This window comes from Balaenoptera borealis (genome assembly GCF_965194805.1).
Source record: "Balaenoptera borealis genome assembly, chromosome: 9".
NCBI lineage: Eukaryota > Metazoa > Chordata > Mammalia > Artiodactyla > Balaenopteridae > Balaenoptera > Balaenoptera borealis.
Window position 1 is genome coordinate 70,852,587 of NC_138873.1, and position 17,848 is coordinate 70,870,434.

Sequence of the window (17,848 nt, forward strand, 5' to 3'; positions counted from 1 at the left end):
AATGTTATCATTATGTATGTACACATTATCAATCTAAAATGATTTATCTAACTGATTCCTTTTGTTACCTGGCTAGCAGGGAAAAGGGGTCGAGGCCGGTCCTGACCTGTTACAATGAAGACTGACTTGCTATGTGGGATTACACCAGAAGCTTGCAGTGGAGTAATGGTAAGGAAATCAAGCAACCTTAAATATCTCGGCTGTATAGGAGCATATTCTATTGCAGAAGACCTTCCTATGAAGATCATGGAATCAAATACAGGACATTGAACTAATACTTGGACTTTGATATGAATTTCTTTAACAATTTTCTCTGCAGTGCAAGTTATTAAACTAAAGCTACTCTATTTTCCAAATGTGTTCCAACAGAAATTCTTCATAACTTCTAGCATGGTATCTTAATAAAGAATAAAGTTCTTCTCTTTAAAAAATCTGCTCTAAGTAGATTTTTCCCCTGTTTTTTTAAATTAAGGATCCCAGCATTGGTTTTCTGAAATATTCTCTTGAATTTGTGCATTTAAATTTTATTGCAGTGGCATAGATGAATGCCATTGTTGGTATCCTTAAATTTTATTTCTGCTCACCAAGGTTAATCATGATTGTCTATATCTTTTTTATAGTAATCACTTTTGAATTGTGTTCAGATATGCAGTTTCAGGTGTAATCATCAGAGCTGGTTAGTCAGGCATTCCAGATAGTGGTTCTTTTCAGAACCTTTTTTAAAGGGTTGGTTAACTACCTCAGTAGCAGAGGATTGAACTATACCCTGTCTGTACTGTACATAGAAAATCTTTGTAGATAAAAGCAAGGCTTGTTAAATGATATGAGGGTAAGATTTTAATATACCAAATGTAACATTCTTAGTTGCCTTTAGTTTCAGAGGCTTGTAAGACTTCCTCATGACCATCATAACAGGCCTTGCTTTTGTCGTATTTTGTGGCTGAAAAAGCAGCCTTGCTTCTTCAGATATTGTAGTTATTTGGATGTATAATAGTTTAGCAAGATGTTACTTTTGTAAGACATCAGATGTTCAAAAAAAGTGCATCCGAACTTGTACTAAATACTGCAGTGTCCCTTTATAAAAAGTCAGACTAAAACTGACAGTTGTACAGCGAAGCCTGACATTTGGATATTTTGAAGTTTTTTCATAAATCATAGAAATTAGTATACGGCTGTAGTTTAGCTTTTTAGGTAAAAGGTATGTTTCATTAGTGCATTTCTTATTGCTGATCACTGCAAAAACGTGAATCAGCTTTTCCATTTCTTATGCAGGTCATGATAACTTGTAGAATAGAGTACAATCATTTGTGCTATGTTTTTAATTTTCTAAAGCACCTTGATGACAGTGAGTGTTCAGTGGTGAAGCATCCTCTATTGAATCACCCTCAAAAAAATTTTTGCCAAGTCCTAAATTGATAGCTTAAAGTCAGAAGTGAAATTATAGTTTAATTGAGACTTGGTATAAAGAAATCCCTTTTCCCCTTCCCCAAAGGGATACTGCAGTTATATCACATACCCAATAGGCACCATGATGAAGATCAGAGCTTATACTTAATTAAGGTTTTATACACACCAGTTTCCCCAGTAAATGCAAATTTAACAAGAAAATTAGACATGTCATATGTTCAAACTGCTCATGGCAAACAATCATTTTGCATTCCTGCAAATAAAATTGTTTTATACTGTAAGCTGGAGGCGAGTGTAACTTATTTTTGTAATAAAGTTTTTATTTTTTTTATGTGTCATTAATATAAATGTGTGTTAGTATAGAAATATTCTGGTTTAAAAACTTAGAAATGCACACATTTCAGTATGTTTATTTGTACTTACATAATTTTAGATAGTGGTTGCCAATAGCCTGTATGTTTCACATTAATTGGTTTTTTTTTATGTTATCTTAATAAACCATTTTAGTATGTTGTATGTCAGTTACTGGGATAGCTGGGACATAGAGTGTAATTTAAAATTTGTCAATAAGTATTCATTGGAATATATGTAAATGTGCCTTGCCGGTTATTGAAACATTACCTACAAAATGAGTATGGGGTGACAAAAATTAGTTCCTGGTGCTTAATGAAACTTTTTGCCACTGATTTTATATATTACCCCGTGCTTTTTTAAAGTACATCTCTCTCAAATCTTAGTGTAAGTTTGAGGGCTACACAGAACATTTACATTTCATTCTAACATACAATGAGTATAATAGGTTGTGGAAAGTGGGTAAACTAAATGTAGCCTTCAGTAAAATTGAATCTCAGTGTAATCCTTGGTGCTGGCATTTCCCAGTTCCAAGGAGTTAAATGATCCCATCAAAGAGGTCATTGCCATGCCTATTGGCACTTTACTGTCATACCCTTTTTAAGGGACACTGTCAAGGTGTTTAAGTTAATTCTCAGAATTATTTGTTGGGATTTTAGAACAGGTTTGTTTGACTTAAGTAAGAACTGCATTGTCAAAGTTGAAAGATGAACATTTTTGTGAGTTCACAAATGTGTTCTTAAGAAAACATTAAAATGTGGAGCTGTGGGTTTCCAAGACTATTTGACATTCTTAGTTTGGGGATTTGGGAGGGAAAACTGATATTAAAAAATTGTGAAGAATTGATGGGTAATGTAAACAGTGGTGATGAAATATATACACACTCAAGTGAAATTACTTGACAGTGTTCATTTGACTAACTGAATTTAAGCCATTATAATTAATTTTAAAATTAAATAATCATTTGCACTGTTCTGATAATGGGTGCAGTTTTTGAGCAATATAATCAGAGCTAAATATGCATGTAGTGATTAGTGATGTGAACAATTAAGTACTGAGAAGAAATACTAACTGGTATTTTCAAACTTAAATTTCTGTAGTAAAATCAGTATCAAACTCTTATCAGATCAAGGAAAACAGGCAATGCATATAAACATACTTTTGAATGTTGTGTGGCCTATAAAGCAATAATGCAATTTTTATGGAATGTCATGGGATATGAGAAATGGAAATGCAAAAATAACGAATCCTTTAGTAAAAATGTCAACATGTTAAAAAGGGGAATGTTAACTAATGTAGGTTATTGCTATTTGTGATTTGTTTATGGGTTCTTGGCTTTGACAGCTTCAAAGAATGGACAGATGACAAGTTAAAGAAATTCTGTATATATTGTCAAGGAATGGGTCTTAAATCCAAGAGTCAAGTCCCTTCCTTGGGGTGAAAAATGTATCCTTAAAGCATTCTGATTGTTAAAAAAGAAAACTTGAGTTACCTAACCAAAGCAGACGCAAGATTTTGTTTCTGCAGACTACTTGGCAATCAAAAGTGATCATCACTTTAATCAGTTTTTAGAAAGTTGCTTTGTGAGAAAATTGTGTTAGATATATTTTCCCAAACATGCATTTTGTGGAAGGTTTTCCAGCATTGTGACTGAATCAGATGTTAGAAATGGGGGGGGGGGGTGGATTTAGCACAAAAAGAGCAGTTGCACACTCATGATGGCCATTGTTGTAGCATCATGAGAAATTTATCTACCAATTACTGCAAGTCTGATTTAAGAAAATACACTTTCTTCATGATAAACTAGGAACAACATAGGAATGGATTGGTGGGGTGACCTCGGGTATTCACTTGTATATAGCTATTTGAAAAGACTTGTATGAGGGTGAATATCATGCTAGATGGGCAAAATTGTCACATTCAGGACAGCTTTTTTTTGATCGTTAAGCCAAAAGTCACTGTTGATCAGAAACATAGCAAAAAAAAAAACAAACCAGTATGACATAGTCTATTTAAGGGGAGAAGTTAAAAAGTAGAAGGACTTCGTGCATTTAGGTGAGGGAGCTATCCCCCTAGAGTAAATGATTCCTCAGGTTCCTAAAACTTCCAAGAATACCCACCATGGTTTGTTTTCTCCCCAGTGATGTACACTGTAAAATTTTTATCTGGCCGTAGGAAATCAGTGGTGGGTATAAAATGAATGAATAAAGAAGTAACAGTACATAAAATGAACAGACTTGTGGGGATGGTGTTTTAAAGTGTAGTATTAATTACGCAGTAATACCACTCAATAGGGCATGCCACTACTTTCTTGAGATGCTAATTATAAACCAATGTTTAAAGACATTTTTAACTGTGGGCAAATTAGATGGACTTTTTTGTCTGTCACTTTTTAAAAAAGTACTTAAGATGTAAGTTTTATTAGTACCACAGTCTGCCTTCAGTAATATGCCTAAAATATTTTTCAGGACCAGGAGCATTCAGTTGAAAGAAACAAATCTTTTTTATGAATGCAAAACAGTATTATAACTAATGCCCTGGTCCAAAATTAGGTTTTTAATGACATTAACAGTAGTCTGATAAACATTTAGAAGTCTGGCATTGAGAAACAAAAGCTTGTACCTGACTAGTATTTTTATTAAAAAAAAAAAATTAGTTCTGTTAGCTTATTTAAATTCTCTTACATTTATTTATCTGTAGAATTTATATTTATTTCATTCCTTTTATCTCACCGAAAACTGTCTGCAGGCTCTCTGATTTGGATTAGATGTGTGAAGTACTGTCTTTTGCCAAAAACCTCAAATTACCTGTTCTTTTCAACGTAGTGGGTTTGTGCTTGTTTGGAGATCAGTTCAAAAACTATCTGTACTATCTGTACTGCCTCTGATGTTAAGATTTTATGTATAGCATAAGGAAGCTAGCTCTGACTATATTTTCCTAAGAATAAAGACCTATTTTTGTAGCATGTCTTAGGATCTCCAGGAGTCCAAGAATTATTGTGGGTGTCCTCCATTTCATCGTTTTTCATTTAACAGCTTTAAAATAGACACTTGGAATCTTTAGAAGTCTTTCACCTTTTAATTACTCATACATTCAAAGTAACTAGCCAGTGGTAAAAACAAATTCCCCAAGATCCCTAATTCAAGCACATGATTGGGAGATGCTGTATAGGATAAATGTATAGTGTTGGTCTCCACTTAATTTTAATTGACTATGAAAATATTCTGTGGTCACACACACGCCGGTGGACTCAATGAAGAAGTTACTGGTAATTTGGCTCTGCTTTTCTGGTAATGTGCCGCCACCATTCAGTGCTCCATTCTCTTGTCACTCTGGAGGTTTAGAGATGAGTGACGGAGGTTGTAAATAACACAGGAGAGGGGAGTGAACAAACTATTTTGCTTTAATAGAATGCTGCACATTCAGGTGACTGCGCAAATGAGGTTAGGTAGGTGAAATTGAGCTTAAAATGTGTTTTATTAAGCTAAGTTGGCAATCATTATCAAAGAATGGGGAACTTGTAAATACATTCAGGAGGTTTTGGCTCAGCCCTAGGATTTCTTGTGGGGGGGGGGTGTGGAGGTAGTGTTGGCCACTTCATGAAGACAAAGATCCTTTTAGGTCATTCAGTGCAGAGTTTAGTTTGTGTTATGATTGCTAAAATTTATACTGATGATCGAAAAAAGTTTTTGTCATTTCAGAACAGTCGTGGAAGTTTTATACCTGAAAAATTCTTGTACACTACTAGGGGATTTTGAAAACCATTTACATTGCCTATTTGGCTCCCTGTGCAGATGCCAAACTAGTACTTTTTTTTTCTTGTTCACGTCAAGACTGCTGAATAAGACTTTTTGGGTGAGGGAGAAGTCCCAATAAACCATTTTGGAAATTAGTGTCTTCAACTGTAAGTTTCCTGAAATGTTTTTTTTAACACAAGCAATAGATCAAGATAAGGTTATTTTAGAATACTACAAGCTTCAGTGAATACCTGATTTTTTACTTTGTAGAGTGGTTTAAAAACAAGTTCTAATCTGAAGGGAGTCTAATCTGAAGCTGCTATCTGTAATGTACATGAATTGTCATTTCTTCACCTTTTTAGGCTTTCAGCCTGTATTCTGAAAGGATTCTTGTGATACAAAATACGTTTTGGAGAGAATTTTGGGATACCTAAGGGAATTGACATCTGTCATTTATGAACTACAGCCAGTTTCTCCTTTTCAAAGGCAAAGGACAAAGGTTTTGATGTGGACAAGCCATTACCACCGATTAAAGAATGTGATTAGGGCGTGTTCACAGTACTAAATGTGTAGAAAAGAGTTTTGTAGATTCCAAAATCTAGTCTTCCAGGTACAGAAACATACCATGACATAACAGAAGAGTTCTAAGATCATTATATCTGGTGTGGCTCTATTGCTGTTAATTTCAAATGAGATGAAGAAATTTGAATAGTCATGCCATGTGGATAACAACTTTGCATTTCAACTTGTGTCCTGATTTTTTCCTATGTGAATTAGAAAATGCCAGTACTGAATCATTTGAACACAAAATTGCTAGAACTAGGTACATCTATTTTATGTCATGAGTAAAAACCCTTATGACGTCATTTTTCAAGAGAATATTTTTTAATATATTGGTATTCATGTTGCTTTAATTGGAGGACTCAAGAATTAGGCCTCTGAAACTGCTTTATTTAACGCATCATGGGAAATTAGAAAAGCATATATACTAATTGTGTTTCTTAGTATACTGAATATTTGGAATGAGCTTGGAGGAAAACCAGAAATGAGCAGTATGTCAAAGGTCATCTATATAAAAATTGGTGGAGTACACTTTTCAGTTCTCTGCAGCCACATGCATATGTAATTGCAGGGTAGTTCTGGCAAAATTTAATACGTTGCTTCTTGAAATAGTAAAAATTCACATGAATTTGCATAAGTTGAATTCCTAGGAATCCTTCAACATTGACAGGTGTAATTTCTTCTAGGCACCCTACCTAACTTCAGGTTCATTTATAAATAGAATTAAAACAGAGGATGAAAAGCTTTTATTTTAAAATTATACTTGAAGTCTTAGTTGATGGTTTTCTGAGGCTCCATTTAGCATTTAGGACAGCAGCAGCAGTTAGGGGACCAGCAGCAGATGCTGTGGTTTCTTTGGCTTATCCTCCCTGCTGCTTAGTGTCTTTTGATTAGTCTATTTAAACTACTACCACTCCTTGTTCTTTAAAGTTACTCTGTTTCTTCTCTATATGGTTTCTTTTGCCTCCTCCTAGGATAGAAGCTCCTCCAGGGCAGGGAAATCTTAATTAATGGTGCTAGGCATTTAAAAATATTTTTCAAAATATTTTTTAATTTGGTGGAAATAAATTTTCAGTTTAGCTTATTTGCTGAATTAGGCTTCATTGTGGCATGTTAACTTGAAGGAATAAAAAGTTTTGAGCCACTTAATTCACAACATGAAAGCTTAAAAATTAACATGAAATACTAATGCTTTAAGCAAATTAAGATCATGAAGATCCACATTTAAATCGTCTGACATTAAAAAAGTCTTGAAAAAAGTCTTGAAAGGAGCTGTGGGTTTATAGACTGCATTAATTTTTATATCAGTTTAATTATTGACAGCCCAGCCCAACAATATTTATGTTGATGTTCAGCTTAATTCTAAGCTGCTGAACAAAACAGTATCGACCTACCAAACCCCATCTATACTTAACTTCTTTATGAGGAAGGGGTACTTCAAGATAGAATTCTTGTTTTGCTGATGAGGCTAGTTGGTTTTGAGTCCATGAAGTTTGTGTAAGGTTCTTAATGTAGAGCACTTTGGAAAGGATATGTAGTGATGCTTGAGAAAAGCATGAAGGCTAGGTAACTATGCATTAACGTCTTGAAAACAGCTATTTCTAAGAGTAATCCATACTTAACTATATTTTAAAATAAAGCCATGGTTGCATCCATATGAATAGTCTTAATATGTACCTTACAGTTGGTTGCTGGTTGAAAAATCACTTGAGAAGGGAGGCTCTGAATTTAAGGCATTTTCTCACTGCAGTATATATACCTACAGAATTTAAGGCATTTTCTCACTACAGTATATATACCTACTGAATTTAAGGCATTTTCTCACTACAGTATATATACCTACTTGTTTGAGTATTGATGGATAAAGGTGGTATTTATACTTAAATATGCTTAGTTGATATTTTAACTTGATAGTACTTTAAAGAAAATTTAAAAGACTTATACCTGGAAAACAAGATAGAGCACAGGATGTGAAAGTCTACTTCTCTGCTCACACCCTAGTCAATTAACAGAGATGAATGACTGTTTAGTTCTGATTGTAGTTAACCTCATATCTTTTAATTACTAAGTTTAAGCAGTATTTTTTTTTTTCCCCTTGGAGACATTTGGCTTACCCTAGTCCTTTTTTTTCTGAACTGTTTTAAGTTCAGTTGATTACCTCAACTACACTTAGGCCTCTACTTACACCGGTTTCAGTACCTGTTTGCTCTTCACTGTATGGGGAAACAGCACACTCAATACTTTCTTTTCCTTCATCTCCCAATTCCTGTTAACTATCTTTACTGTCACTGTTTTTTTTCTTCTGGGGCATATATTGATTTTAAATTTTAGCAGTAGAGCGGGCTTATTTTATGTATGGACTGTCTTGCTCACTCTTGAATTCTGTCAATTTTTAAAAAGATAACCAGTTTCTTAATGCATTGAAATACTACACTTTGGTTATTTACTTTCAGTGCTTTTGACTTTTTTCTCAAATGTTTGGTAATTCTGCTTTTTTCATATTTATGAAAGAAAGATCAAAGTGGTCTGGTGTTCCTGGGCCTATCCACTGAGACAGGTGACTGTAAGTTGTGTGTGTGTGCGAGAACACAAGGACTAACAGGCTTTATTATCATTTCCTTGAGGGCAGGCAGGCAGGCAGGCAAGCTTACCCCTCCAGTGCCGGGAAGCAGAGTGCTCAATTGTAGGAACACTGACTTGCGGGCGAGTTATTTGCTTTGAGGAGGTGGGTAGACCCTGAATGCAGTCCTGCAACCCTCGGGGACCTAAATTTCTTCCCTTTCCACTCTTGCTAGCCAGAGGTTTTGCCTTTTCCGGAAGTCACTCATCCCTCCCATGAAAAATGGCTCTTTTTCCTGCAGTCCTCTGATTGCAAAATGAACATAGCCTCAGTTCTTCATCTTTTGTACTAATTTGTGCAAATTAATATAAAAAGTGATAGTTTAAAAATAGAACTGAGTAGTAAAATACAACAGTATGATGTACACTATCTTAGATTAGAAGAAACCACCTTTATCTGTATAATCACATGTGACAGCTCATTTAAAATAAATTGTCTAGAAAAAAGTTTGAATAAATCTTACTTGAAAAGAGAACAGCACCTAGCATGCTAATGGGTATATAGAAGACATTTTGTGACTAAGGATGCAAACTTAGTGGCATTCTTGACTGAGCAAAGCAGATTATTTTGAACCCTTTTTTTGGGAATAGTATGATAGATTTTATTTTAGCATACAATTTCTGAACACTTAGAAGAAACCATTGAGCAGTAGTTCGGTTTATCCCCCTTTTTTTTTTTTTTTTTTTTTGGCCACACTGCGTGGCTTGTGGGATCTTGGTTCCCTGACCAGGGATTGGTCCCGGGCCAGGGCAGTGAAAGCACCAAAAATCCCTAGACCACCAGAGAACTCCCATTTCCTTTTTTTTCTTTGTCCATTTACATTTAATACAGCATACCTTCATATATGTTCTTTTACTAGTTAATGAGACTACATTCCTTATTTTGGCAGGTGTCTCAAACCTACCTTTTCCAGATTTGTTGTTCTGGGATTTGGTGAGAGTCCATGTTGACCTACTTGTGGAATATATTCTTTTATACTTTTGTCATATGCTCTGTCTTTGCTGATTACAGGGTCTAAATCCTTAAAAAACATTTCCACCTAAATATGGCAATTCAAACATTTCAGATCATTTTGCCTATTCTTAAGGACCTCTTCCAGGTATGAAAACCATTTATTTTTTTGGCTGCACTGTGTGGCTTGCAGGATCTTAGTTCCCCAACCGGGGATTGAACTCGGGCCACGGCAGTGAAAGCGCTGAGTCCTAACCACTGGACCATCAGGGAACTCCTCCCTTAAAACCATTTTTAACAGGTTTTATGATATTAAATATTAATTAGTTGATATCAAGGGAGAAACTGACTTTAGAGGGTTTTGGTACCAAAAATCTTGGCTAAGTTTTCAACTAGTTTCAACTAGTGTACCTAGACTGTTTCAATTAAAATTGATGGACATAAGACACACTAATCTCTTGTATTTATAGGGCTTTCCCATTCTAATAAGCCTGATGTAGCCTGTTTATATTCACTTTTCATATAAACTTAGAAAAGTACAGGTTGCTAAAGCAAAAGACTGTGAATTAATATAGTCTCACAATTTCAATGACTTAGATACTCTGACTTCCCCAATAGTTTCAGGTGAAAAACAAAATATTTTTTTCTTAATCATTGAGACACTTAATAAAAGGAACTGAGCAAACACAAATATAACCTCTTTGGCCCTGAGTTTACTTTCCTGTAAAAAAGAGATGCTATTAGATTGTGATATTTTTCTAGCTTTCAGCATTCTATGAGATACAGCTTGTGTTAAAAAAAAAATTCTGGGACCTCCCTGGTGGTCTAGTGGTTAAAACTGCACGCTTCCAGTGCAGGTGGCACAGGTTCAATCCCTGGTTGGGGAACTAAGATCCCACGTGTGGTGCAGCCAGAAAATAAAAATAAATACTTAAAAAAAATTCTGCCTAGATGGTTTTTGCTTCATTTCATTCATACTTTTGTTGTGAAGACCTAGTTTTACAAAATACAGGAAATGTTACATTACTGTTCATTTGCCCTGTAATACCTTACATGTTATGAACATTTCCTGGTACATTATTTTTGTGATACTTAGTTACTATTTGAGGGAGAGAGTGGTAGGACAAACCTTTCTCTTAAAGCCATATATTCTGAGGAATAAAAGTCTCAACTCTTCACAGAGCATTATTCAAGTTATTCCCAAATTCCCTAAATTACTGTGTTAATGTTGTACTAGTTAAGAGTCAACCTGTGTAAGAGAGGTCAATTAAAATTAGCCATATGGATCTACTTTTGTGCTAGTAAGTATGTTTTTTAGTTTGTAGAATTAGTGTTCATTTACTTACGGTCTCTCTGTTCTGAAATTCTAGGCAAAACTCATTTAGTGTAAAGCTAATAAATATATTAGCCTGATCAGGAAATAAAAGCCAGTTTAACTGCTAAACCAGCCTCCCAAATTTGCTTTATTAATAATAATGATTCAAATATTTTCTAAAAATTATAGAGTGTTCTCCTAAGCACCAGCAATCTCCTCTTCCTCTCCGCCCCTAGTAAACTGTCTTTAAGTTGAAACACCACGTGTTTCATTATCAGGATAAAGCATATTATTGCACCTTTTCCTAGGTAGCGTGGTGATTTTGGAATGATGCCTCTTTTAAGTTGATTTCCCTCTCCCCTCAGTTTTCAAGAAGTGTTCACAGGATACCAGTAGGCTGATATAAAAGTTACATTTTTTAAAAGCTTTAGGGAATTTCCTGGCAGTCCAGTGGTTAGGACTTGGTGTTTTCACTGCCGGGGCCCGGGTTTGATCCCTGGTCAGGGAATTAAGGTCCCATAAGCTGAGAGAAAAGCTTTAACTTTTCTGAGGCATTGAATCACTCTCCTTGAAAAGTTTCCTTGCTACTTTGCTGGTTATGTTAATATTCTCTATCCTGTTCTTATCTGTTCTTATTTCCCTTTTTTCTTCTATACTTGTCTCCTTGATCTCAACTGTATTTCCAGCTTCGTGTCACATCTGTGTGGACTCCTGGTTTAATGTCAGGGCTTGATTGATCTGTTATATGCAGGTTTGCCATTCCAGCTCTTTGCTGTACATGTTAGAGTGCTCTGTCAATGATTATATCCTGTTAATTTATCACATCCAGTTACACTTGATGACTTACTGGTACTGAATAGGCCTAAAAATCCTCTCCAAGTCCTACCGTACCCTTTGAGAAGTCCTACCGTACCCTTTGAGAAGTTCAGGTCTGGCTGAACTTTATATTTACAAAGATCTTAAGTGGTTCCAGATTTATAAGTGGCACATTATAATGGCTCTCCATATCTATTTCTATAATAGCACTGTCTAGTAAAAATAAAATGCAAGCCATATATGTAATTTAAAATTTTATAATTTGGTCTGAGCTCATCCTTCTCGCCTTAACCTTCCATTGGTATTGCCTGTAAACAGACTGCTGGCCTGGTCTTTCTTTGGCTCACTTCACATTTCTGGTGTCTTAGTCTGTGTCCCCAACCCACCCTTCCAAGCCAAGCTCTCAAAAATCCTCTTCAGTGAAAATAGTAAAGTCTTCGTGCTGTATGTGCATTAAAATGATGATCAACAAAGTATCCCTGAGGAACATGTACAGTTAGGGGAACATCAGAAGTCCTGGCTTTCTGGAGTTTATATAAGGCTGTTAGCTGATGGTTTTTCCTTTATTGCTTGTGCAGTAGGTTTGTAACATAGCTATTTATGTATGAGTCAAAACCCCAAATCTACTAACCTCTGATTAAAGGTAACTTTAGGAGCAAAACCATGGTTTTAAAATATTTGGCAATATTTGAAAATCTGGTATTTCTATGCTTTGTAATTGCAAGAAGAATCTTCAGAAACATTTAAATTAATATTCATTATATTTAAAACAATAAATTATATTCATTATCGCTGCTACCCTTCAAATTCATTTTCTGTCAGCAGTGTATGTGGTAATTACAATTTCCCATCCTCTACTGTGATCAATAACAGCTTCGTATGCTGCTTCACACAGTGGGAAGAAAGCTATGAAACTCGGCAGAGACTGAATATGTAAATAGGCTTAAACTAACTTAGGGATAATACGTGATGTGTTATCAACATTTGAAAATCCAGTTCATGAAAAGGACTGTTTAGGTAGGGCTATTTGTTGTTTGTCTCTTAACTCTGAAGCTTTACAAAAATTGCTCCAGTCCTACCACCAATGTTTCTGTGGGCATTCTTGGATAAGCTTTCTTAGTCTCAAATATAAAGAACTGAAAGTGAGCTAATCTTTAAATTATATATCTATATATATATATATAAATTAAAACTGAAAATAGAAGTGATAGAAATGCTCAGTGAACATCTGGGATAGTTCTTAATTATATTGAATAAGTATATATCTTGAACTGTTTTTACAAAATTGAAGAGTACAGGCCATATGACTTTCTGATAATGCTCAAAATTCAGACTGTTTTAAATGTGTTCATCTAAGCTAAAAACCCTAAATTTAAATGGTAACTGTCTTTCAATATACAAGGGCAATTTTCCAATAAAAATTTTTTTAGTAAGAATTTCCAATTTACTTATTCAAGATTTCTACTTAGATATACTGTACTGAGTTGTGGGTTTTTTTTGTTTATTTATTTATTTTTGGCTGTGTAGGGTCGTCGTTGCTGTGCACGGGCTTTCTCTAGTTGCAGTGAGTGGGGGCTAGCTACTCTTAGTTGCAGTGCGCAGGCTTCTCATTGCAGTGGCTTCTCTTGTTGGGAGCACGGGCTCTAGGCGCGCGGGCTCAATAGTTGTGGCGCACGGGCTTCGTTGCTCCACGACATGTGGGATCTTCCTGGACCAGGGCTTGAACCTGTGACCCCTGCAATGGCAGGCGGATTCTTAACCACTGCGCCACGAGGGAAGCTCTGTGGGTTTTTTTTAATGTTTGTTTTTGATTAATAACTGGAATCAGTTTACCAAAATACAGAAAGTTTCTTTTTAAAAGTGAAGATAAAAATTGATTTTAACTATTTTGGTAGCAACCTTACTAGAACTGGAATTGAAGTACCGCTATTAGTGATCTTCACAATTCTTAACCAACCCTACCTAGTTGCATGGTGGTTTATAGGTACCATGTCAAAGTGCTTTTGTTTTTGTATTTTAGAAAACAGCTACTGAGAGGTAAGAGGAACGACTACAAAGACTTTCCAAAATATTTTCAGGAGTTACTGAAATCAGTTGAAAGCTGTATTTAAACATCTGAATATAGTTAGCATTTTTCCTTTTATGAAAGAAAGCCATTGTGTCTATAGTAAACATAAAAAATAAGGTGGATAGAGATTCATCCGATTGTCTATTGTCACATGTATCAATAATTTGTTCCTTTTTATTGCTAAATTGTATTCTATGGTATCCTGTACCACAGTTTATTTAACCATTCGACTGTTGAAGGTCATCTGGGTTGCTTCCAATTTAGGGCTATTACAAATAAAGCTGCCAGGAACATTCCTGTAAAAAAAAAAAAAAAAAAAAAGAAGGTGGAATGCTTTATTTAAAGGATAACTTTAACTTTTTAAAAAAAATTTTATTTATTTTTGGCCTTGTTGAGTCTTCGTTGCTGCGCGCGGGCTTTCTCTAGTTGTGGAGCGTGGGGACTACTCTTCGTTGCAGTGCGCGGGCTTCTCATTGCAGTGGCTTCTCTTGTTGCGGAGCATGGGCTCTAGGCGCCTCGGCTTCAGTAGTTGCAGTGCGTGGGCTCTAGGGCACGCGGGCTTGAGTAGTTGCGGCATGTGGGCTCAGTAGTTGCGGCGTGTGGGCTCAGTAGTTGTGGCTCGCAGGCTCTAGAGTGCAGGCTCACTAGTTGTGGCACATGGGCTTAGTTGCTCCGTGGCATGTGGGATCTTCCCGGACCAGGGATCGAACCCCTGTCCCCTACATTGGCAGGCGGATTCTTAACCACTTCGCCACCGGGGAAGTCCCTATGTAACTTTAAAAAAACTTTTTAGACGAGAAAGACATTGGCCATCTTATACAAAGAGTAGTGGTATTAGATTATAAGTGCCTTTTCCAATCTTTAACATTTATCAACAGGCAGGTGAATATATTTTCAGTTCCTAATCAGTTAATAATTTATATTTTCTGAAGTTATGACCTGTTAACATCAAAGTGAGGTTTAAGAGGATGGTTATTCCAACGTATCTTAGAAACAAGATGACAAACATTAAATGCTTCATTTTTGTTGCTAAGATAAAATGAGACTGCCCAGAATTTCATGCTCAAACAGCTTTTATCCAGAGTATCTCTTTGATCCACTGGTTGTGTAAAGCTGTAGTTCTTCATATCTTACCATTGGAAGTTTTACTTCATGATCACACAAAAAAGTGGGGGTTAAATATGGAAGTCGTAACTGCATTTTGAACGTCTTGCACTCCCATCCAAAAATCCCTTAATGCTCCTCCTTTAATTGTATAGTCTCCATTGTAATGAGTTTCCTTTTTTTGAAAATCAAGGAAAGGAACATTTCTTGAAGTATAAAAGGCAGTTTAATGGTTCCTGTTACAGGTATTATTATGTCCAGAAGTTGATACATAGGGATAGGTTGTGGGGAGAAGAGGGTATTATGAAATGTAAAATTAAGACTGTAGAAGTAACATTACAAATGCCACAAAAGGTAAAACAAGAAACTTGATGCTTTGAGACTCATGGGTGGAGGGTGGGGGGGGTGCGGAGGAACTGGGGTTTGGAAATGCCAAACCTGTGACAGGAAAGCATACTCCAAATTACAGGAGGCAGCTGTGAGAGGGAGGGACTGAATGGCTCCAAGGGGTAGTGGGTAAGTATGCTTCTATCCTTTTCCTGACACACATGCCACACAAACACTGGCCCTTGACAGTTAAAGCCTGGTGTACATTCAGGGTCCTCAGCGTTAAGTAGGCCCAATCACTGGGATTCAGGTAGTCAACACCATCTTTTCAGATTCCTGTACCAATGTAAAAAGCAATTTATGCAGTTTGTTGGTGGGTTGGGGGAATCAGGTTTAATTAGGTAGAAGCATTTTAAATACTTTGCCTAGTGCTGCATAACTGCTGAAAATTAGGTGAAAGCAAAGAGATAAATCCTAGTCTGCTCAAATTATTGTCTTCCCAGAGGACTTTCCTGATCCTCACCAGTTGCAAATTTCCCTTTCCCCTCACCTGTCATTAAAAAAGACTTCTATTATTACAGACTTTATATATAAATATGCCCTGTGTGATACATTATTTTTCATGTGTGACATGCCTCCTTCACTAGATTGTAAGCCTTTGGAGGTCAGAAAACACTTAAATCATTGGTTCTACCACCGCATTTAGTAGTGCCTTACACTTATTTGCTAATAAATATTCATTAAAATAATGGAGATATTGTAGTGTAGTTTGGTGTTTATGAGCCATTTAGATGAATGCGTTATCAACTATTTTTTACTTTTTGTAGTCTGAAAATGTACCCCTAGCATATGTGATAATTGTGGCATTTATAAAAAGTCTACACATTAAGTTGTACTGGCCCCTCCACAGCTAACACTCGTCTGGAGCAGCACCGTCTAGTAGAAATATAGCACAATCCACATATGTAATTCAAAATTTTCTAGTTGCCACATTACAAAAATAAGAAACACAAGATATTAATTTTTAGCCCATTATTTCCAAAATATCATTTAACATGTAATCAGCTTTTAAAAGTTGAGATACTTTATATTCTTGTTTTCATGCTAAGCTTTCAAAATCTGATGTGTGTTTTACACTAATAACACATGTCAATTCAAACTAGCCACATTTCAAGTGCTCAGTAGCCAGATAATGGCTAGTGGCTGCAGTATTGCACAGTGCAGGTCTAGAACTTGAGGACAGGCAATAAAAACCGCTTTGGACCTCAGTTTCCTGTAAGGTATCTCATAGCTTTGGTTTCATGTCATTGTCATTTTAGGTTGTTGTAATCCAAATAAAGCTAATTGGCTTGACTGTATTTTGTCATGTTCATAAATCCATAAAATAAAACTTTTTGTATTAGGCATTGTACAAAGACATTTAATAGGCACTTTCCACCCAATTTAATCTTCTTTAAAACTTCTGAGGAAGGTAACTGTTTAGAGTTGAGGATGCCAGGTTTGAGATATATCAAGTTAACCTTGCGCAAAGAATTTGCCAGTAGAAGGTGAAGCTGATTTCAGAACCAGGATTGATTACGGATATCCCATATCCCCACTAGGAAGTTCATATCTTTTAATAAAAAGTTGGAAAAAAAAATTCAAGCTCTGTGTATGAGTGCTGACGTGGATACCAGACCATAAGGTTAAAGAGAAAACATTTAATGGAGTAAAAATTTTATTTCATTAGATGAAGTTGGATCAATAGGAAAATTTTTCTTCTTTTAGGTGGGGATTTTGTAAAATTTTCTTATAGCAGAAGTTTATTTTTTCCTTTTCTGAGCATAAGAGCAATATGAAAATTTAAATTGGTCTATTGTCTAGTTAGCTTATTCTAATAGCCCCTGCAAAGAAAATCATATGGGAAAGGAGTTTAGTTGGATGTTGTAAAGACGTCTAATATGAAAGAACAGAAAACATTTTATCATTAAAATGTACTGGCTCTCAGTGAAAAGCTGAACAGGAATTTCAGAATGAGCCTATAAAGAAGCAAAATTTTTAAACAGAAAAAAAAGATTGGCAATGTAACTTCCCAAAAAGTTTAATAAAGTAACTTACCCAATTATAAAGTACTCAAGTCCACAGTAGGCACGTGATGCATGTAGATTAATTCAACATACACCTTTTATTTATACTTCAGTTTAGCCCTAGACTGTTCATATAAACGAGGGGTTTATATGTAGTTCAAAGACACTAAAAAAAAAAAAAAAAGTTGAAAAAGTGAAATAAACGTTTAATTATGTACCTCAAAACATTAAAAAAAAAAAAAAAAAGCCCTAAGCTTTCCAATGATGTTGTTACAGAGTAATCCTACAATATATTTGCGATGTTAGTTTAAACAATACTTAACGATGAGGATCAGTGAAATTGATACTTTTATACCATTGTGGAACTGGCTAACCATTCTAGGAAGAACTTTGACAGTATGTATCATGTTCTTACTCTTTGATCCAGAAATTGTACTGATGTTGATCCTAAAGAAATTATTAGAAATGTGTATAATTTGTGATCAAGGGTGGTAATAATTATAATATCAATGAAATTAAATGGCA

The 17,848-nt window shown here is 35.5% G+C and overlaps 2 protein-coding genes and 1 long non-coding RNA gene across 8 annotated transcripts in view; 2 read left to right on the forward strand and 1 right to left on the reverse strand.

Moving 5' to 3' along the window:
• Window positions 1-3,754, forward strand: part of SYNCRIP (synaptotagmin binding cytoplasmic RNA interacting protein) — a 28,241-nt gene extending 24,487 nt beyond the window's left edge. For 4 of the 6 annotated variants that reach the window (XM_082405954.1, XM_082405957.1, XM_082405959.1 and 1 more), the window contains one exon: window positions 77-3,754. In XM_082405954.1, coding sequence (XP_082262080.1) covers window positions 77-105 — 29 coding nt within the window. In that variant the 3' untranslated portion in view covers window positions 106-3,754. The remainder of the gene's footprint in view (window positions 1-76) is intronic. The other 2 variants (XM_082405958.1, XM_082405960.1) reach the window with 1 other exon arrangement.
• A 645-nt stretch (window positions 3,755-4,399) lies between these two features.
• Window positions 4,400-17,472, reverse strand: LOC309635149. Its single transcript, XR_014248662.1, has 3 exons — window positions 17,355-17,472; window positions 7,896-14,122; window positions 4,400-7,815 (listed from the first exon to the last, which is right to left on the reverse strand). It is a non-coding gene; the product is annotated as an uncharacterized lncRNA (long non-coding RNA).
• SNX14 (sorting nexin 14) overlaps window positions 17,367-17,848 on the forward strand; it is a 74,360-nt gene continuing 73,878 nt past the window's right edge. The window contains exon 1 of the mRNA XM_082405922.1: window positions 17,367-17,478. The gene's annotated coding sequence lies outside the window, so the exon portion shown is untranslated. The remainder of the gene's footprint in view (window positions 17,479-17,848) is intronic.